This window comes from Eublepharis macularius, chromosome 5 (genome assembly GCF_028583425.1).
Source record: "Eublepharis macularius isolate TG4126 chromosome 5, MPM_Emac_v1.0, whole genome shotgun sequence".
NCBI lineage: Eukaryota > Metazoa > Chordata > Lepidosauria > Squamata > Eublepharidae > Eublepharis > Eublepharis macularius.
This window is the reverse complement of record NC_072794.1, coordinates 146721300-146744227: the sequence shown is the minus strand read 5'-3', so window position 1 is coordinate 146744227 and position 22928 is coordinate 146721300. Positions and strand designations below refer to the sequence as shown.

General features: G+C 41.0%; 1 protein-coding gene across 2 annotated transcripts in view; it reads left to right on the top strand.

Annotated features, from left to right (window-relative positions):
• Nucleotides 1–22928, top strand: part of PREX1 (phosphatidylinositol-3,4,5-trisphosphate dependent Rac exchange factor 1) — a 301144-nt gene that overhangs the window by 203525 nt on the left and 74691 nt on the right. For both annotated transcript variants that reach the window (XM_054981047.1, XM_054981046.1), the window contains exons 11-16: nucleotides 3362–3462; nucleotides 5579–5682; nucleotides 6641–6690; nucleotides 8894–8969; nucleotides 13739–13811; nucleotides 18671–18813. In XM_054981047.1, the coding sequence (XP_054837022.1) occupies nucleotides 3362–3462; nucleotides 5579–5682; nucleotides 6641–6690; nucleotides 8894–8969; nucleotides 13739–13811; nucleotides 18671–18813 (547 nt within the window). The remainder of the gene's footprint in view (nucleotides 1–3361; nucleotides 3463–5578; nucleotides 5683–6640; nucleotides 6691–8893; nucleotides 8970–13738; nucleotides 13812–18670; nucleotides 18814–22928) is intronic.

Genomic DNA, 22928 nt, shown 5'->3' with positions numbered 1-22928 from the left:
CTCTCTGGTTGTAGAAAGGCTTCAAACTTTGCTTAGTGGGGTGATAGGATAAATACTAATGCTGGAGTTCTTTTTTAAAGAAATCTGGGGAGAAAAGGCAACAACAGTTAAAGACAGACGACACAGTAACATAATACAAGGTATTAGAAGAATAGGAAAAAATGTTCTCGCTACTGACATCTGTCCATTATTTGGCATTCTTGTTTTATCTACCTGTCTCAACCTCTAGATGCATATTTTCCTTGATTCTGACAGGGTCAGTTAATTCAACCATATCTGCCATGCATCAAATGTAGGCCAGCCATTCCTTTGACACTGGAAGAACACGTTTCCTCTGCGTTTGCATATGCAGTTGCCAGACTTGGACAAACAGTTCTGCTGTTGTAATGGAATGTGAATGAAACCCCTTTGGAGATTAAAATGCAGTCATTCTGCACATTCTTTGATTGTGTTTTAAGTGCTGAAATAGCATTCAAAGAGAGCCAGTTTCTTGGCAGATTCCCAGCATCTTCCCTTTTAAAAAGACCAAAAAAAAAAAAAGTACACAGGACTATTTCTGGATCATGCACTTATTTGCTTGCAGGGCAAAGCACTTGTTAATTTTGCTGTGTATCAAATTCCTGAGAAGTCTGAAAAGTAGTAGCACCTTTGGAAGTTGTATTTCTAAGGTTCTGGAAACTTGGGAACTACTCCAATGCTTCAGCTTATCCAAAATGTTTTGCAGCTTGGTAAATAAATAGAAAGCAGTTTAAAATTATGTTAACTCTAGAAATTTCAGTAAGGTGAAGGAGAGTTTCCTCTAAGAAAGTGGGCCTTGATTGTCCTGATGTCCTTTCTTGAATTAATACTTTATTTTATAAAAATGTCTCTTTTCTGCCGCTAAGAGCTGCTCACAACAAATTTCAGTATAGTAGTAACAAAATCCTGATAAAACTATTAATCCATTTAACACAAAACAGGAAGCAGCAGGAAAAAACAGTAATGCAGAAGTCAACACTGTTTTGAGGCTGCTTGTCAGGCTCCCCTCCGTGGTTGTCGGAGCCTGGGGGTGGGGGCTGGTTCTCCAGGTTGGCTCTCACGCTTTCTCACCTTGTTGGGGTGGTACAGCTCCAATCTGCCCTTCTATCAGTCTTGTCACCCTCTCTCTCTCTCTCTCACTCCTTCATGCTCGTCTTCACTCCCAACTACTCCTCATTGGCCACCCTAGAAAGTGCCCTTATATAGCCCCTCTGGGAGGGAGACTCCCACTCCTTCCCCCAGGCTTTGCCCTGACTGTGGCCATCCAGCCTCCTCCCTGGTGAGGGACATGGCTGTCCTTCTCTCCAGGCTTCTCCATGATCTTGGCCTGGCCCCTGGCCCCTCCCCGTGCCTCCATGAGCACCCTGTAGGGCGGGGCTGGCTGGCCTTCACCTGGGGGTGACTGGCCCGTACTCCGGGGCCTCTGGCGCCTCTCCTGCACTGCCGTGGCTGGGCCTCAGGTGTCTCCTTCCAGCACATCATCTGCCCTTTGCTGTCCTGGCCAGTGATTCCCAGGTGAGCGGGTTGGGTGAGTCCAGGGAGGTGGTACCTCTTCCTCCTGACACTGCTTAAAAATACTTCTACCTTCCACAGGCTTCGTTCTCAAAAAGCCTGGTAGAAGAGAACATCTAAAATTCCAGTGGAACACATCTGACAAATAAATGAACTTTGATGTTTTACGAGTTCTGTTTGGCTACAGTTGCCTAAGGATGCAAAACAACGGGGATCCCTTCATGTTCCTTTTGCCTTCAAAAGGGCAACCTGTGACTTAGATGAACCAGCCACTCCTAAACACATGCTCAAAATACGACTTTCAGAGTTCTACAATTGAGTGCCGGTTTTGATAAGCAATAAGCCTATACAAACTGGAAGAGTTATAGCTGTTTTATTGGACACAGATTTTTCTCAGCAGCTCTGCTTTCAGAACTCTTTTGTATGCATTGTGTGCATTTTGCACAGTAGTGGAAAAATTCCTACCAACACCAACAAGTGTCCCAATCTTCAAGGTTTTTTTTAACCTATACCAATTGTCTTTTTCTCTTTTTTTGTTCATTGCTACATACAAAACAGAGAAGAAAAAACAGTGCAGTGGGGAAAAGATATTTATTATCTTTCACTCAGAAATCCCTGCGTTTACAATTTCCTCCCATTCCTGCCATAATATATAGTTTCGTTTACCTCATAGCCTGACATTGCGTGTCTGCCTGCTTCTAGTTCACATCATTGGCTAGTGGAAGAACATGGAGTTGTGTTCATGGTCCTTAGCACAGGTGTACTAATGAAAGAGGGAAGTCGGGTGACTTTCCTCCTTCCTCTTCCTGACTGCAACCCCTTGACTCACACAGTACCTTGCAGGTTAGGTGCTGCTAGAAATAATCATGCTGAGGTTAGGCTACAAGAGGGGGAGAGAAATGCATGGGAAATCCACACACCTTTTATTGGCTAATAGTTGGGTAAAGCCATTGTGCCTTTCCAATGATGTGGACTATAAATAACGTAGATAAAAAAAATAAACAAATGAGCTTCTACTTCCTCTTTTGCAAACACAGCTATACTGAAGAAAGGGGTTGATTTCATCCCCTTGTCCCTCCTCATTCCAGCCCACCAATGCAGATGGCTGTTCCTCTGCATGGATCCTGCGGACCCTAGGAATGATCTTTCTGGAGCAGGAAGGGGCTGCCTGAATGTGTCTTCTGCTCATGGATGGTTGAATACATGCTACTACTACCTGCCATGTTCTATGTGAGAGGCCTAGTGCTCAAAGATTAAAAAAACCCCAGCACTCTAACCTTGATGGAAAGAAGATATACATCAGCATAAATGAAAGCTGGTTCTGTCTGTCTTGATTCGTTGTTTTTTTCCTGCAACTCTGTCAGAGGAGATCCCAAAATGCACTGTAGTGAATACTTATATAGACTTTGGTGCATGCCCCATCCAATGTCATATTTGTGACTTTTCCCAGTAAGATTGCTTTCATAGTTCAGATTGTGGGCTGAAGCACAACCACACAGGAAACCTCCCATGTAGACCTTTACTTTTTTTTAAAAAAAATGTCAGCCAAAAGCCCACCTTTTTGTATGGACTCATACTTTGCATTTGTTTTGGTGCAGTGTGTCTGGCTTTTGCTGTGTTTCTGAAAAACTAAATACACGGAATTTGGTGGCATAGTGAGCAAAACCTGTCCATTCTGTCTAACAGCAGAGCATTTTTCCAGTGGTTTGGAAGACCACTCCTCATCCCTTCCCATTTTTGCAGGGTCTAGGATACATATCTGTCAGTTTGCTTCGTTTGCCTGAAGAGAGCAGGGAATTAATTGCTGTTGTTGCTCTACTTCTCTCTCCAGTGAGTTTGTATCTTGGCTCATGGAAATCGGAGAGATAAGCAAACCAGAGGAAGGGGTCAACCTGGGACAAGCTTTGTTGGAGAATGGTATCATTCATCATGGTGAGTGCATTGTATTGCAGCAAAAGATCGTATCTGGTATTGTAACGTACTAGAGACAGGAGCAATTAAAACACACACACACACAGAGTTGTCCCAGAGATGCTTAGGCATTTGCAGCCAGCATTTAAAATGGTCTTTCTTTTACTCTGAGTGGCATCAGTGGGAATAATATCCTTGCTGATTTGGTTCATCAGAATCTATCCTAAAGCCTTGCAAGGACATGCAAATGAATTAGGAAATCACTTTGTTAATTTTTTGGAAGTTTTCTGTCGAATGGGACAGCATATGGCATATGTTCCAGAGGGCATATTTTCAAGAACTTTACTTATACAATTTGCACCCAGACAATCAACTTTTCTTCTACAAAGATATATTTGATCAGATTACAGCACCCAAGTGAAGGCACATAATTATAGATTAAAGCCATCGCTTCTGATTTGTTTGTATATAATTTATTCTTTAAAAAAATCAAATTATAGACACAAAGAGCTCCTCAGATTTTAAAACACATAAACAAACCAAATGCCTGTTGGTTTATTTTGTATTTTCAGTGTCGCATCCATTTCTCAGTTGTGGGCTGACTTCCACACTTGCTTCTTGAGAAGAGGCTTCATTCTTAGCTGCTACAGAATTTTAACAAAATATTTTCTGCTAGATGATGAAGAGGGATGTCTCCCTCCCTTTGCAATTTAGGACAAAACGAGGGTGATTGTAATGGAAAATAAATTTATTTAAATGTCATTTAAAAATGTTACCTCTTAGCATACACATTTCAGTCTTTTTTCTTTCTGCAACTGTGGTGTATCACTTGAGACTGACAGCATGATAATCAGCCATGTGGCTGGTTTTTTTCTGTTATTTTATAAGCACAAATACTGAATAAATGGGACATCCTATAGTTACTGACTAGTGGGATGCTTACACAACCCCTTTGACATTGTGTTCTTTATTTACTTAATTTATTGCCCACTAAGTGCATGCATGACTACTTTGGTGGTATAAGTACTCTTAAATCTATATGGATTAAAAGTAGCATCCCTTATAGAGATAAGAAACCTATAAGTAGCATCCCCAGTCTGTTGCACTGATTATGTGAATTGGCCAAAACTCCTTTCTTAAGGGAGAATCCAAACATTTGGCTCCTATAGGCCCTTCTGCTCATTACATTTTTTAATAAAACAAGAAAAAAGGGTTGTGTGTGTGGGGGCGGGGGTTGTGGCTCAGCAGTATCTGCTTTGCATACACATGGTGTCAAGTTCAGTTCCCAGCACCTCCAGTTAAAAGAATAAGGTAGCAGGCGATGTGAAAGACCCCAAGATCTTGGACAACTGACTGCAATACTGAGTGCAATAGACTGAGAATCTGATTCAGTGTAATGCAGCTTCATGTGTTCAAGTGTATATCTGTGAATGCAGCAGGTATGTGTTTTCTATCATTTGTCTCATTCTAGAATGTTCAGCCAGGGTGAAATTCTCTGCTGAGTGTTTAGTCAGTGGCAAATCTGGGTTTGCCCTTTCATCTTGTGAAAAATGCCTGGATGGCAGGGTTCTTTGTTTCAAAGGATGGCTGCAAAACTTAGTTTCTTCCTGATGCTCTCTGTTATTATTGCAGAAAGTGGTGTCATCGAAAGAACAGGTTTTGTGTTTGTATCCTATGTCTGGAAAATGTTATTTAGAGCAATGGATATTTTTTCCTAAGGTCTTAACCATCAGGAGCATCAGTTTCTTTGCAAACTCTGTGAATCCCATTTGGGGTTTATTTGATTAGATCTGGCTGACCCCTGCAAATTTGTTTGTTTTGCATTTTACTCATAGGTGATTATAATTTTTTTAAAAAAAGGGTAACTGTTGACTTTGTTCACTAAAACATCAGACTGCATTCACATACCTTGCGCAGGAAAATGTGTATTTATTGTATTGTATTTTCAAATGTGTTCTATTGTTATTCTTCATCCAGAATACTGGAACCTTGAAAATGTGGCCCTTATTTTAAGTAGCTTAATGAAAAACCTGGTGACAGTTGGGGTTGTTAAATGTGTGGTATTTAGTGAAAGTATAACTTGACAAGCGCCGAACATGTACTCTCTAAATGATTGATTATTGTTCTGTTGCTTCAGTTTCAGATAAGCACCAATTCAAGAACGAACAAGTGATGTACAGGTTTCGTTATGATGATGGGACTTATAAGCCAAGAAGTGAACTGGAAGATATCATGTCCAAGGTATCTGTCTTTTCCTACCTGAGCTAGAGGCAAACTCTGATTGACTGTTGGACTCTTTAGTGTCACTGAACTATTTATTACAGTTTGTAGAGGTGGTTTAATATCTATCCTGGACTAACTTCCCCTTTTCCCGGCAAATTTCCTTCCTCATTCATTTATTGGTGGTGTGAGTGATCTGCAGTGTCAATTGATGGAATTGGCTAACAAAGCATATAGAATCCATAATCATCATAAAAAGACAATAAAACAATAAATATCCAAAACATTAAATCACACCAATAAAAATAAACAGCAAATAAAATAAAATAATATAAAATAAAAGAAACCCTAACTAGGCATACAGCTTAAAAATTTAAAGCTAAAATTTGCAGCATAACAGAAAGGCAACAATGTTTAAAATCAATTTGGAGCAGAAAACAATGAAAATCTCCAAAAAGCAAATAAAAAGTGCATAGAATCAGTATGACTTTCAAAACTAAGTGCGGGATAGATAAACAACCAAAGCAAGAAAAAGACCTAGGTAAAAATAAATGCTTTTCATAGACCGTCATTTATCTTGATGAGTAAACAGAAAATTTATTCGGTCAAACAGGTCTGCTTTGTCTATTAAAGGAAGATGGTGTGTTTTAGAATAGAAGCTACAAAAATATCATCAGAGAGAAGCCAACTAATAAGCAATGACCAATAGTTAAAAAGCCAGTGGGTGCTTAGAGTTTCACTGTTTCTGGATGACTTTAAACTGTATACTTATTCTGCTTCAGCATATTTCATAGGAAATACATATAATTAGTGATACTTATCTCCTCATAATGCAGTTTAGGATTCAACATTCAGGATGGGCAATAAGCAAATTGTCAGTGCAGCTGGTTGCTCTAGATTTGCTAGAGTGCTTCTGTGAATTTTGGATTACTGCATGCCTTCTTTGAAATTAAAAGCCCATATTTGCTTCTCTCCGCAGGGTGTGCGGCTCTACTGTCGGCTGCATAGTCTTTACACTCCAGTGATCAAGTAAGTTTGTTATCATAGTGTTCGCATGTTTTTCTATTACTTATTTTGCAGAGATCTGATTGTCAAAATATATTAAAAGAGATGAAGATCATACTTTTTCTAAAACAGATTCTGGATAAAGAAGTGCGACTTGTCCCACAGAGAGCTTTTTTTTTATTGAAGTGAAGATGGTTGAGTGCAACACATCCTTACTTATTATAGTCACTCTCCTGTCCTGTGTTTCAATGATAGCTCAAGACCAATGCAAATACAGAGAAGAGAGGGCAAGCCTCTTTAACTTGCCTTATAATTTTTCGGCTCTTCTCAGTGTGCACGCAAAGAGAGGCAGCAAGCATATCAGCCTTGTGCTCTATACATGCATAGTAGCAGCAGGTCCTTTCAAAGGGCACACGCACACACACTCATACTACACACTGCTAACTGGAGTAACTCCTCATGCATCTGAAGTAGGCTCTGATTCACAAAAGCTTGTACTATGATAAATTTGTTAGTCACAAGACTCTTTGTTGCTTTGGTTGCAACAAGCTAACATGGCTACTCTACTGGAATTTTTCCAGATTATTTGGGATACGGAATTGTCACTTAGCTGATGTCCTGTTTCAGCTTTCAGATGAACAAAACAACTGTCCTTTCACTGGTTATATCTGAGAAGGGTTTTTTTAATTAAAAAAAAAGCTCTGTTATTTGGGGAGGAACCAACCGTGAAGGAGATGTACTAAAAGGAAGAGGTTGGAGTCCCAGTTTCTGCAGCTGACCCCTTATTCCCCAATTATTTAGCAGATGCAGTGATGTGAGCGACAAATCCCTGTCATGCTAGTAGCATCTGGAGCACAGAGACATTTCATGAATCCTAACGCTGCCTAATTGAAAACACAGTTACCACAGGGGGTGACAGAGCTATAAGGAAAGAGAGTGGTGTGTTAGTGTTCGTATGTATGCATGCTCATGCTCATGCATGCTTTGTCCATTAAACAAGCAATTTCTACATAAAGCAAAAAAAAATTGATCATCAGTTCAGCTGAGAAAATGTTACTGACCCTCAGGCATACCATTAGTGGGTTGTTTTGCACGCATCAGCCTTCTGCATTAGTTATCAACAAGCAAGAACAACTGTTGCTGTCCCAATTCTGAGAAGATGGGTAGAAATTAAGGTCCAAGGGAGTTAGAAAAAGAATCTCCGGACCCAGCACGATGTCTGACACAGATTTCCCCATCCCCACAATCCTATCTTGTACATATGGTCTTATGAGTTATGAAACAAAATTCTCTTTTATTTTTAAAATTATATAAGTAGATCATCTGATGATAATGGGCTTACCACTCCCCCATGTAATTTGGGCAGCACTAAATTCTAACCATTTTACGGGCTGCTGAGACCTCCTAGCAAAGATTCCCAGTGAGCCCCCCGTACCACCAAACCCAGTCCAAACATCATATGAAAATGATTATCGATTCAGCTGAGAAAATGGTATTGATCAGGCCAATGTCTTGTGAATTACATGGCAAATCACATGACATCTCAATTCTGAACCCCCTCCTTGTAGGCCCTGTCCATTTTCCTCCTCCCCCCAATGCTTGGGCCATGGGAGAAACCTATTTTTTTAAAAAGTTTAGCGCATAATAACAATAAAACATGCCTACAGCTCAACCCCAAAAAACTGCAAAGTAGTTTATTATAAAATTGCAGGTAACAGATAAAAAGCAAGTTGACATTAAGGTGAGGCAATCCAGTATGGTCTGCACTCCCAAGCTGAGCCCTCACTGGAAGGTCTGCTCATCCTATCAACAGTTAGTGCTCATGAACTCACCTGAAACTATAAACCTAGTGGGAGCAGGGCTTTTTTTCAGGGGGAACGCAGGGGAATGGAGTTCCAGAACCTCTTGAAAATGGTCACATGGCTGGTGGCCCCGCCCCCTGATCTCCAGACAGAGGGGAGTTTAGAGTGCCCTCGTGCAGAGGGCAATCTAATCTCCCCTCTGTCTGGAGATCAGGGGGTGGTGCCACCGGCCATGTGACCATTTTCTCTGAGGGCAACCCACTGAGTTCCACCACCTCTTTTCCCAGAAAAAAGCCCTGAGTGGAAGGATGCTATAAATGCCACAGGGGCTACTGAGAATTATTGTACTCCATAATAAATCCTATTTGCTAAAATGTCTGCTTGATTAGATTTTAAACAAAATTTAACTTTCTTTTCTGATTCAGAGATCGAGACTACCATTTGAAGACCTACAAGTCAGTGATCCCAGCAAGTAAGCTAGTGGATTGGCTGATTGCTCAGGTAAGGAGCATTCCCTCCTGTCTTTGTGTTCTCTTTTCCCTTTCTATCTTGCTGTAAACTGTAGTTTGGTATTGTTTGAACAAGCAAACTGTGATTTGAATCATAGTTTGCTTGTTCAAACATAATACCAAACTACAGTTGTCCTCCAAACCAGAACTGGAAGGGAGGGAGATTTATGCCGATACTTTCCTCTCATGGCAAACTTCCGATTCCTGCTAGGGAGGTGAGAAAGGTCCACTTGGCTGATAGATTTCTTTCCAGCAGCAGATACATTGGTCATAGTTTACTGGTTCTAATATAAAACATATAGAGACAGTAAAAACAACAAACTATGACGGCCATAATTGCTTTTGGAATTCTTTCCATCAGTAGATATGGTGATCATAATTTACTGGTTCCAGTGTAAAACAGAGAGTGGAAATTGTAGCATGCAATAGATCAGGGAGCACAAGACTTTGATATTGGATCATGTAACACAAATCTGTGAACTGGTTCACAGCAAGATTGGGGTAGAGGAGGGAAAGCATCCAAACCTTCACTTGGCTCAAAGTGAGTGCTGAAAAACTGATAGAAATTTCAAAGATTTAGCCCTAATTATTCCCACAGATATTGGTGTAAAGATTTTCAAAGATGATAAGGTAAAAGAGAAGCATCTATCCCATACTCTGTGGTTTGAAGTACTTATGAATGTTTAGAAATAAACCCTGTAATCTTCTGAAAGAAGCAACATCACATTCCAGGGACTTCTTAGGATCATTAGTAACTCTGGATATTTAAGGCTTGTACTAGGCCTGCAAAGCATGTGTTCTCCATAAATTTATGTCTCCTCCTTAAAAAATATCTTCTCCTTTCAAAAAAAAAATGTCTATTCCAAGGTGTTCAGTTTCTGTGTTCCTGAAGCTTGGTTCTGAAAAGTGCTTAGAGTGGGAGAGTTCATGCTGTAGTCCCAAAGTGAGATCAAAAGCCTCGGCATCTCGCTAGCATTCCTTAAGGACCCGTTTCAGTCATAGAAAACAGATGTGTTAATATAAATGCTTAGGATCAATGTGCCAGTCCTCTAAGTATTGGAGAAAAAGTGAAATTCTATCAGAACGTAACTTGGTTTTGTCAATTTAAAAAAAAAACATATTAGCAAGAGTTAAATAAGGAAGACAAAACATCAATACTTCCTTTGCAATGTATTGGTACTTTTTGATTGATTATTAGACTAATACAAATCAGACCTAGATTATTATGACATGCTGTATTTTTAATTTCATAGACTTTTTAAAAAGTTGATGTTTTAGTCTACTGGGCTTCGATCTTGTAATCTGTCAAGAGGAGGATCATATGGCTGACAATCTTTCTTGTGTCCCCCCCCCCCCGCATTCAACCCCTGGACAATTGATTCCTGGATTTGTAGGACCCACATAGAATAATAGCCATTTGAGCTGATGGGCTTCACTGAAGAGGGGGAAGGAAGTGATATCGCCCTTCCCATCTTTTCCTTTAGCAGAGCTCTACTGATAGAAAAGGGAGCAACTTTATCCTCTGCCCCTGCTTAAATATTTTCTTGGAAATATTCAATTAAATATAAAATATTTTCTATGGTCCATTTTCAATTACTCCCCCTCTTGTTGCAGACTCCCATTTTGCCCTTTGTGCTGTTTGTGGGGCCCATCTGGGCAATAGAATTTTTGGTATCTCAGAGGGCTGCAGCAGGACAAATAGGCGTGAAAGTTATTTGCCTGCATGACCTCCCATGTACCATTCAGGTTAGAAAAATGGCATGTGGGGAGGGCAGGGTTTCCTTCCTCCATGCTGTAGTGGTCCTGACCAAAATCAGGCCCCTGCAAGAAGTTCCTGGGTGGGAACTCACTGTTTAAAATGGTGGTGCATCCCGGGCAAGCTCTGGGATGCTTTTCTCATCATACTCAACTTTGGAAAGCAAATATGGTTGTCTCTTCTTCATTCCAACCACAGGTATGGCTTCTGATTTTGCTCATATTTCAATCATGCAAAAGCCCTGTTCGTATGTTACAGTGAATGCACGTACGCCTGTTTTTGACAAAAATCCAACACACATTCACTTTACAGATGAAACTACGGACCAGTACCTAGATAAATGTAGGGTTTTATTCAAAAATTTAGCTGTGAATGTGTTGACTGTAACATGAGAATGACTCAATATACATATAAAGAACTATCAGGTGTACACTGTACATGTATTATACATGCATTTACTATTACTTGTATACAGTGCTGATGACATCCTGGTATCAGATCATTTTAAAGTGATCTTTCTCTTAACATCCTTACTCCTGTTTTCTTTGCATTGCATATCTGGAAATATGCAAAGAGAATTTCAAATACTTTATTTTTAGTCACCCCCTTGACCCGAAAATTGCTGTTTTGCAAGTGATGAGGTCAAAGGCCAACCTGCTTTCCTGGAAGTAGCCAAGTTTGCAAGAGAAGTCCTCTCCTCTCAGATGTTTACATGCAGTTGCTTATAAACAAATTATATTCCCAATAGCTAATTTAGGAATTGTGTAAAAAGGCATTTCCTCTTCCATTTACAAACAGCTGGGCGGGGTGGATGGGCTAGATTGTGAATTCTAATCTTTATGTATTATGAACTCACCATTTCCTCTAATAAAAATCACATATTGAATAATAAAAGTAGCCATATGGCAGGATGTTGAAACAGAAGAGATGCATGTTAAACTTAGAAATTCTGTTGCTTGGAAAATTTCATTTTATATTTGTTTGCCTTTACTGGTGGGGGGAGGGAGAGGTTGGGTAAGGTGAAGTAGATTGGATCAACACTTGTAGCTCTTGTGGTGTGCGCCTTCCTAGAAGTAAGCCTCCTTGACTATCATAGGACCTACTTTTGGATAGACCTGCTTAGGAGGAATGCTTTCTAATTGTAACAGCATATGGAAAGACTGAAATGAGGCATCATGTGTACCAAAGCCTCCATGTGCCTGTTGCAACTCGTTTCTGATAACAACTGCAGGCACCAATTTCTGCAGAGCCCCCTCCTTGTCCTGTGCTTCCAGCAACCACTTCCAGGCAGTGTCTTACTTTTAGTCTAGCAGGAAAAATAAAAATTCATGATGCCAAAATTCATGCTTTTCTGTTTCCTTATTTCCTTCCAGTTCTGGCTGCTTTCCTTTGTTCTTAGTTGCAAGGGAAAGCATCAGCATCAAAGATAAGAAGAGAACAAAATAATGCAGCAGCTTCATTTCCTTGTCTTACGTCTCAGTGAGAAAGGCGGACGATAAATAAAGTAATAAATACATTCCATGCTGAGACGACTATCCATGGAAAAGGCTGAAAAGAGGCTATCCCAGTTACATGCTTATGTAGCAGAATCAATAGCTGCAGTAGGCAATTGAAGCCTTTGTTACACTTGCAGTGTAATCCGAAGCAGAGTTACTCTAGTTTGCTGTTTGTTACTACTGTACTAGGATTTCAGCCTAGTTTAATTAAATAGCTGTGTTCCTTGCTAGATGCTCCTGACCAGAATAAGGCCACAGTGCTCATAATTAGAAACATTTGGAGGACTATGAGATGATAAAACAGGATTGGAGCCAAATTCTGTCTAGTCAATCCCTTGCTTAGCTGTTAGGGCATTCTCTCACCCTTCTAAATCTCAACTGTCTCAACCAAAGTGAGAACCAAGTAGGTTTTCTGCTAAGAGGGACCTGGAAAGTAGATGGACTCAACAAAATATGGCAAATCCTCTACTTCTCTTCAAGATTCTCCGTCCAGTATGACTGCAGATAAATTCCATTCTTGATATCAGTCAGGCTTTTAAACATTAGTGAAACTTGTCTGCTAAAAGTAGTATGTATACTAATAATACTTGTGCTGTTGATCATTTAAGTAGAAAATATACATCTGTTGGAGGAGCAATATGACCCAGTGTTTTTTCCTTAGTTGAAGCACTACCTCTGATACCTCTAAAGAGTGGGAAAATATCTCCCAAGTTTATATACAGAATAAAATCCTTCCTGACCTCAGTGGGACCTCTCTTTTTTCAGAGCAGTGGGGAAGGAGAGAGTTGTAATGGTGTAGTTTTAATATCACTCAGATCACGTTGGAGCGTCTCAGTTTCTCCTCAGAGATGCATCCGTGTTGTTCATTTCCAATTGGCTGCTCAGATAAGTCGTGGTCGTCCAGCATCAACATAAAACAAAAAGTCCACTTTCGCTGGTTGTTCAAAACACCTATTGTGTCATTCTTGGAAGTGTGCACTATTGTGATTGAGGGTTGTGTTTGCTTCCCCCCCCACCCCCCCAGCCAGTACTAGGTCTGAGGAAAAAACAAACTCTGAGCAATATAAGAATTGTATCTGATCTGACCTTAGAGAAGTCTAAAGAAATGTTGTCCCCCTCCTCCCACATCCCTACATGAGTTTGGCTGCCTCCCATTCTAAAGAGGTGTTTTATTGTCTATGGCCAATGGGCAGAGAATGCAGACTATCGCAATTGCCAGTTAAAGAAGGTCTCCGTGTTGAGGTAATGTGCTGCGTTTGCACTGTTAAAACAGCTGCTTTCTGGAGTGCTGGCTTTTGTCCTTCCAATTCCTGTGGGAGTGAAGCAGTGCTATATATAGGAATGAATGGGATTTAGGCAAAGGGAGTCCTGTTTTAATTGCTTACTATTGTTTCTTTGCAAAGAGCGCCATGCTAATTTGAGAGTGGAGACCTGGGTCACAGGCCAGGGGGAAATTGTTTGAATTAGGAAGTGGCCTGAAGTATAACATTTGTCCTCTCTTGTTACCAGGGAGACTGTCAGACGAGGGAGGAAGCTGTCGCACTGGGTGTTGGACTCTGCAACAATGGCTTCATGCACCATGGTAATTCATCGATATCCCCTTATCCTGGCCAATTAGCAGGGACCTTGCATTGTCTCAGTAGCCAGGAAATGTGGTGAGGGCCTGTTCTCCGAAATATTGTCACCAACGCAAAGAATGACCGCCTTATAGGGACCGTGAGATTTAGGGAGATCCAAAAGCCTCAATAGGATTATGGTGCCATGTGCGGGAAGTGTAAGAGATACAGTAGCCCCTATAAGGCAGCTGCAAAGTTATTATCCTTCTAGAAGGACACAGATTTTGGAAATGAACAGAGAGAGAGCCTTTCCTTGCCAAAACTTCACAGCTCAGTCTACAGTATCTAGACCACGAGCAGAAGGCAGAGGCCCCACTGTGATTGGTCTCTTTTTGTCCCTAAATAACTACTTCTTCCCTTCAGCTGGCTTGTAGTTTGTAGGCTCCATCACCCTGCTTTGCCCTTGTTTGTCCCTGCTATGTTTTTTTTTCAGTCCCACATGCCTTTCCCTGCTTCCCTGGTCCAGCCTATGCTGCTTCCTGCTCCTCACTTGCGTTACTCATCTGAACTGCCTTCTAGAACCTTACCTTAGACTGACATTCAGAACAAGGAGAAACTGTGCCGCAGTGATTGAATCCCCCCACTCTGCCATGGAAATGACCTTGGGCCAGGCACGCTGTCTTAGCCTAACTGACCTCACAGAGTTGTTGTGAGGAGAAAATGGAAGAGAGTGGAACGATTCAGTAAGCTGTGTTAGTTGTCCTCTGTTTGATTTCCATTTCCCAGTTCATTTACCACTTCCAGTCACAGCTTGGGCCTAGTTCTCACAAGTGTTAAAGCTGTGTCCGGACTGTGCTATTCCACAGGGGATGGGGTTCACAAGACTGAATATTTCCCCATACAAATGGAATCCCCACATAAAAAACTAGGATATTGGGGGAAAGATTGGGGTTTATGGTCATTAATTCTTATATGTACGCTCACATATACCATGCCTGAGTGGCGAACTCCATCCCTTATCCTGATCACTCCCAGCTGACAGTGAAAATCTGGCCCCAGATGAAAACTACTCTCTCCACATCAGCCCTTTCTCTGATGTGCTTTGTTCATGGTACAGCAAAATTAAGGCATAATAAGACTCAGCAGTTTCTTTGACAGTTTGCCAGAAGGCTTGATTAATTATTGTACTTCATTGTCCTCCCCCTCCCATCTCTCTCTTCCTCTGCAAAAACTATTGTTTATGCATTTCTGGATACTTGGAGGGAAGACATGTGACATAGCCCTTTGTCTTATTTTGAGAGCTAAACCAAAACCTAAACTTCCATGAATGAAGACAAGTATTTAACAGTATTAAAAATTTCTTTGTCTAAATCTATGGGGACTTCTTTTGGGGATGAGGTAGTATGTGACACAAATAATGCTTGTGGAATCTGTGTTATATAAATAGGAAGAAAATCAGAAGGTGTTTTAATAAGTGAAAAAAAACATCAGGAAATTAGGGGTTCAAACCCTGGATTAGCATTTCCCACTTTAGTAGGATAATACCATATGTATAGATGAGGACGGACCACTGACTCAGCTCTAACTAGCCCAGTATTGTCTCCTCTGCCTCCTACTGCTCTTTGAACTCTCCTGCTATCCAAACTCATTAGCTGATAATGCTCAGCATTGCATACAATTTAAGAACACAAGAACAATCCACTAGACCAGAACAGTGGTCCATCTATTCGAGGACATATCAGACAGTGGCTTGCCACTTGCCCTGGAGGACCAACAAAGAGGCCACAGTGTCCAATGCTTTTTCCTGCTGTTGCTGCCTCTGAATATAGAGATTCCCTTCAGACTTCATGGCTAGTAGCCACTGATGGACTTATTCTCAATGAATCTGTCTAATCCCCTTTTAAAGCTATCTATGCATGTGGCCATCATGACTTCCTCTGTCAGTGAATTACACAATTTAATTACTCATTGAACAAGGAAGCGTTTCCTTTAGACTGTCCTGACTCCTTTGCCCATCAACTAAATTGGGTGCTGTTAAGTTCTAGTATTACGGGAGAGGGAGGAAAAAGTTCTTTGTATCCGCTTTCCCTACACGATGCATAATTTTATAAATCTCTATCATATTCCCCCAGTCACCTTTTTTTCTAAACTGAGAAGTCCAAGACACTTTAGTGTTCCTCATAGGAAAGATACTCTCCACCCCATTAAACATCTTGGTTGCCCTCCTCTGGCCTTTTTCCAGCTTTGCAGTATCCTTTTTCAGATATGGCAGTCGGAACCACTGATTGCACAGTCACAATTCCTTCATCTTCAGGACACATTTTGTACAGTGCCTCAATCTTACATGGTTTTTGAAGGCTACTCAGTGTGGATTTTCGTGTGCAAATAACAAGCAATGGCAAATACAGTGGCTACAAACAGAGATTATGGGAAGGAATATTGGTCAAGGCATCGGGAGATGAAATGGAAGAAAGTAGAGAGGAACTCAGATCTGGCTGAGAAGTGTACAGAGTCTCCTGTAAGATTTCTGTAAATCTTTCATAGTCAGCTGTTGCAGTAGCAATAACTTGAGATAAGTCCCTCAGAAGATGAGGGTGGATATTAGGACGTGACCTCTGTATTCAGACTAGTTCAACAAATTCCAGCCAAGTAAATGATTTTCAAACTGCCAAAGGAGAAGAGATGCAGCTGAGAAGTTAATTTAGTTCCATGGTCATTCTCTGTCTTTCTATGAAGCTGGCTGGCCTTTGGGAGCCTCACAATGGTCCTATGTTTACTCATTGGAATTTATCCAAGAAGTGGATGAAAAGCAGCCGTTGTTTTGTGTCCTCCCTGGGATGTTTTGGATTCTGTGTCAGCAGCACAAAACGTAGGCCCATGCCTGTCTGCTGGGACAGAATGTCACACCTGCTGCATGGACAGCCAGCTTGTTCCATTAGGACCAGAAGAATGTGAGAAGGGAGAATGATGAGTAGGTGGGATCCAGAATAGCCATTTGTGGGTGCATACACATGAGGGTGTAGTGGATCTTATATTTATTTATTTTATTTATTTATTTTTAACCTGCCCTCCCCACAAGCGGGCTCAGGGCGAGGTACAACATTGATTAAAATACAGCATAAAAACAATAATCACATCATAAAAACAGCAATCAATAAAACCATTCCAAGACAGGGCAGTCTTGCACTCCTGCCTGCCAGCATACAAAAAGGGGAGATAGTAGCAGACAGATAGAATACTATCTGCTGTCTTCAATATAGTATCCACCTGTGTGTTCTTTAAGTGTTCATTTCACAGTCAAACTCATAGTATACATCAGTAATAAAAAAAACATTAGTTTTTTCATGATGGTCTATCTACTTCAGTGTCTATTACACTGCTAGTCATGAAAATACCATAAGCCATCAATTTATGTTGGTAATACCATCCTCTTTATTAAATTCTCTGTCGTAGTATCAGACTTCCATGGTCTGAAAGACAGAATGCAACTGGAGCACCTGGAAATTGGAAAGGATTATGTATCTATATCTATATCTCGCTATCCAAATCCTGATGTAGTAGAGGCCTTAAGCCACTTCCTGACAGCTGTAGTCAAATGGCTGAAAGGGAACAAATTGAAACTGAATCCAGACAAGATGGAAGTGATCCTGGTTGGGAAGGCAGAAATATTGAAGGACATTGTGTTCCCCATTTTTGTTGTTGTTTTTGACCCTTGCAGACTCGGTTAAAAGCGTAGGTGTCATACTGGATCCACCACTGCTGCTAGAGAAGCAAGTTAATGTAGCTGCAAAACTGCCTTCTCCAAACTCATTTTAGCCTGGAAGATGGCTAAACTAACAGGGCTAATCAGGCCACCTGGATCCACGCCACAGAAATATTGAGACTAGAATATGGTAGTGCGTAGGTTTTCCCTTGAAGTCATCTCAGAGACTCTAGTTGGTGCAGAACTCTGCAGTTTGATTATTATCAGGTGAAGCATGCTTATTACCTTCATTTTGCAGTTACTCCATTGGCTTGCTCGCAGTTACTGAATTCAATCCAAGGCTCTTTATAGCTTTGGTCACTTATATCTGTGGGACTACCTCTCTCCCTATGCCTTGACATGCCAGTTTAGCTCATCTGAACAGGGCCTTCTGCAGGTGTCACTCTGCACATGGGCAAAATCAACAGCTGCCCATACATGTGCGTTCTCTATTGTGGCCCTCACCTTCTGGAATGGCTTGCCTGAAGAGGTCAAGAAAGCTCCCATTCTCCAAGCTTTCCTCAAATGATGTAAAATTGAATTATTTAGCAAATGTTCTTTTTCACAGGTAATAGGTCTGCTGTAAGGAAGTATTTCAGAGAGATGCATTTGAAAGGATAGGGAGGGACTGTAGACTATGTTACTGGGTACTGCCTGTTGCTTGTTTTCAAGTTTTTGCTATCCTTACTCTTTTGTATTTGTTGAAGGTCCCAGCGTTAATCTTATTGATCTATATTGCATGGCTTGTGGGCTGTAATAATAATAATAATTAAAAATTGACTGATTCAATAGAATTTTATTTTAAACTTTTTATTACTGAAGCAGGGGGTTTTCATTGATGGGATGCAGAAAGCTATTGAAGGCTTCATAATGAGACTCTAGACAGCTCCTGACAACCAAAAACTGTCATGAATGTGAATGAATACATCAAAAGTCCTACTGTTGCTTCTCAATGTACAAGGAGGGATATGGCCAGCATATGTTACAGCTTTAAAAACAAAACAATATGTAGTGCTCTGGGGTTATTGGTGATTTGTTCTCAGTTTGTAATTTTAAAAATTATGAGGTTTTTTATTAAATAGCCTTGTTGTGTTTTTCCATGTTTGTGACATGTTTATCCGTTTTCTGCTTATTGATTTCCAGTACTTGAGAAGAGTGAGTTCAAAGACGAGTCTCAGTATTTCCGCTTTCATGCCGACGAGGAGATGGAAGGTACAAGTTCCAAGAGCAAGCCATTACGAAATGACTTCAAGCTTATTGAAAACATCTTGGCCAAAAGCTTGCTGGTAAGTGACTGATATGATGCCCACAAATGCCCAACATTATGAAAGTGTGGAGGAAAAGCAAAGACTCCTGGACACAAAGAGTATTTTATGGTTGGCTCCACTTCCTGTGGCAGCTGATTGGTGGTTGCGCCCACCACCCTGTGTCAGAATTCCAAAGCTGCCTTCAGGCTTAAACGTTTGGGACTCCTGGTCTATTTTATGTCCCTGTGATGTTCTGGTTTGTTTTGAGGTGTTGGCTTGTTTTTAATTGATTGCTCTTGGATAGTGTTAGCTTTTTTTTAAGTATTTGTGTTTTAATGACTTTGTTTTATTAGTTGTAAGCTGCAGCAGGTCTCTGGAGGAGCAGCATATCAATTATCAAATTAAATTTAAATTAAGAAATATGCTCTAGGAAGGAGGTTAAACCTGTTCTTTGCTCTTTTTGACCCCAGCCTGAGAATTGAGCCTGCTTTTAATCTGTATTGTTGCATCGTAGATTGAGTTTCTTGGTCATTCTACAGTGTGACATAATATTCAGTGCTATTTTCTGCAGAAGATTCTGTGATCTAAGAAGTTTTAAACAGCCACGTTGGCCTACGCTAAATCCAGAAAATGAAACGAAATCATGTCATACCTTTTATTGAGACCAGCCTAGATGACACAGAACATTTGAGTTCTATTGAATCCTTCCACTAGGCATGTGTTACAAAATTTAAAATATGAAGGTGGGGAACAAGTAAAATTTCTAGGTCCAGATTTTAAGACCCTGGCCGAATCCACATTCACCTCTCACCTGCATTTTTCCCAGTATTTTTGCGTTTGTCTTCAATCCGCAAATTTCTCCCCTCCGTTCACATTCCATCCTCAAATGCGCTGTTCTCGCGCGCTCCTACAGTCACACAGCGACTGGAATATTCGCTTTTGTGGATATTCCCATTTTTTTTTATTTTTTTGAACTGACTTTTCCGTTATTTCGATCTCGCCTTATAAGGAAACATCAATGAAGCGATATAACATGTGACCGTGAAAGCAAATGGTTCATGTTTTCTGGCGTGGGATTTGAAATAACTATAAAAAGGCAAGCATTTTGTGGAGATTTCTTTGTGGGTGTTAGTGGATCGTGGGTTTGGTTGGTGTTGGAGGCGTGATGGAGGTCCTGCTCTGTGTTTTCTTAAATTCGAATGATTGATTCACCATAATTACGATATTACAGTAATCCCGAGAAAAATAAAAAACAGTTAAAAAGGATGTTTCACGAGTCCTTTCTGAGGAGGGATTCACCCCAAAATGATTTTTCAAATGACCAGATTTGATTTAGAAACAACATGATCAATAAATCCAACGCTATGAAGTCAAAAACAGTCTTTTGCAGACTAGGGAGCACTTGAAAGTTGAATCAGCCAATAGGAACTCTCGGAACGGCCGGAGAGACAGGAAGGGGGGTGGTTTTTAAAAAAACCACGTAAATTGCGCATTTGCCTGTTCACGTCCACCGTGAAACTCCCGATGAAAACCTGTTACCACGTATTCGGGAGAAATGCGAATGAAATGCGTTTGTTAAATGAGGTAATGTGACCGGCACTCGGGATTGCGTGGAGAATGCGGGGAACATGCGACTTAGATTGAGTAATGTGGATTCAACCCCTGTTGCCAGCCTTTCATGCTGGATGCTGCTGACAGGCTCACAGTAGGATTGCTGTAGGTGTTGGGATTACAACCCTTGCATTCTGGGAAGAAGAAACAAATGAGTGGAGGGTAATCTCATCTGAAAAAAGAATCTGGTGTAAACTTATTGATTTCAGTGGGCACAGACTAGAGTAAATTAACATAGGATGTACATGGTTAGCAACTAGCTTTTGTAGTTAGATAGATAAAAAGGCAAAGTTGCATTCTCATATATCTTCCCATCTGGTACTGCATTAGTATCAGAACTCTGAAAGATTAGAATGTTCGTGTTATTAAAACCAATGATTGTGAATCCAAACCACATAATTCCATAATTCCAAGGATTCCAAGGATTCAAGGACAATGGTTGTTGTGGATTTTCCGGGCTGTATAGCCGTGGTCTTGGCCAGACCATGGCTATACAGCCCAGAAAATCCTCAACAACCATCGTTCTCTGGCCGTGAAAGCCTTTGACGATTTAAGGACGATTTAAGAGGGGGTGGTAATTCCCATCAATTGCTCCTCCCACTGCAGAACCCTGCTTTACCCCCTATGTTGTACACGAGGGTCACCAATTTACAGGAACAAAGTTTGGGAGGCTCAGTGGATTAGAGTGGGAAGGAAAGTAGGAAAATTATGTACCACGCAGTAAAATCCATAGGCAAATCTTGTTAGATACAAACCTTTGGGATTAAATCTGTTTTTGTGAAGATATTCTGAAATGTAGGTTTAATTCCTGAATACAGTTATTCTAAATGCACAGTCCATGGTTAGAACCTATGATGGACATGAATTGGCTTCACTGTACCCACTTACTCAAAAAGCCACACATTATTACTATAGTTGTTATTGTGATTATTACAAAGACTCCAAAGAACACTTTTGGATCTAACCCCTACAGCCTGGTTTGGTGACTTATACACTATGATTTTGATTGTGTAAATTCTTTCCCCATTCTTTCAAACTTTTGAGTGGATTTATCTTACTATGTCTTCATCACTGCTGTTTGTCTGTGGAAGGATGTTTCCTGACAATGGGCCATAGCTTGTACCACTCTCATCACTGACTGAATATAAGAGCAGGAAGAGTGCTCAGGTCAGCAGCAAATGAAACAGCATGCTGGGAAAGGATCCAAAAGCCCATTAAGGGGAAAAATTGTTTCCCTGTGGATGGATTCATCTGCCCCTGAGTTGCTGTTTTTCCTCTTAGTGCAGCAGGCACACAAATCAGCATTTCTTAACAATGCAGATTATAACTAGCAGGGAAAAAATCTCTTGTATTTGTCAAACTCTGGATTGGATCTGTGAGCCGGACACCATTGGACCTCACTAGGCTTGCTATCCCCCCACCCAGGGCGAGAAAGCCCCTGCCCCCAACTGCTGTTCCCCAGCCTGGCTAACCTGGCCAGCAATGGGGGGAAGCATGGGGGTGGGAAGAAGCTCTTGCATGTGCTCCCCCTCTGCAGAGGAATCCCAGTACATGCAGAGTGAACCTCCCCCCCCCCTTTGGATGCAGTTTTCACTTTGAGTGTGTACACACATTCCGCAGCTCTTTCCTTCGTCCCGTTGGAAAATGAGTGGGATGGACTCTTTCATCTCACTCATTTTCCAACGAGAGGAGGGAGGGAGCAGTGGCGTGTGTTTGTTCAAAGAGAAAACTGCCTCCAAAGGGGTGGTTTTCATTCTGCATGCACTTCTGCAGAGGGGGAGTGTGGAAGCACGTGCATGCTATGCTCCTACACAAGAGGTAAGTGCCCACTGTCCCCAGCCCCCTGCACTCCCTCTTGGCAACCCTAGATCTAACAACGCCATCCTAAGCCAAGCTACATTATTTTAAGTCCATTGAAGTGAATGAGTTAGAAGCAGGCTTGCTAGCCCCACAGTGAGAGTTGAGGACTCCCTTCTGCCATGCTCACTTCTTGCCACTGTTTGTAGCAGCAGTGAGAGAAAAAAATTAAAAATTAAAAAAGGCCACCAGGACAATGTGTGGTATCACTTCTAGGGGAAACCTGGAAGTGGAGCTAGATCTCTCTAGGAATCATGGGAAACTCCATGATTTTACCATAGAGTTTCCAGTTATTCCTAGAGAGGTGTGATGTCACTTATGGGTTTTTCAGGAAGAGATGTTATGCTATTGCTGATGGCCATCCCTCTATGTCCCACCTGTTAGGTCTCCTGCTGGGCCTAGCAACCCTAGTTAGAAGGGTATAACTCTACATAGATTAACAGGCTCCACTTGTTTTCGACACTGTTACAGTTATGCCAATAAAGGTTCTGTCTTGAACTCTACATAGAATTGGATTTTAACTTACTCAGTTCCTAAATTCTGTTTTTTACTGGGGCATTCAGACTTTATGTCTGTGTGTGCTTGTCGTGCTTTTATTATATAATCACTTTTATACAAGATGGCTATTGAAACAATATTTATTTTACAAAATTGATATCCTGCTTTCTGCTCTCACAAGGGACATC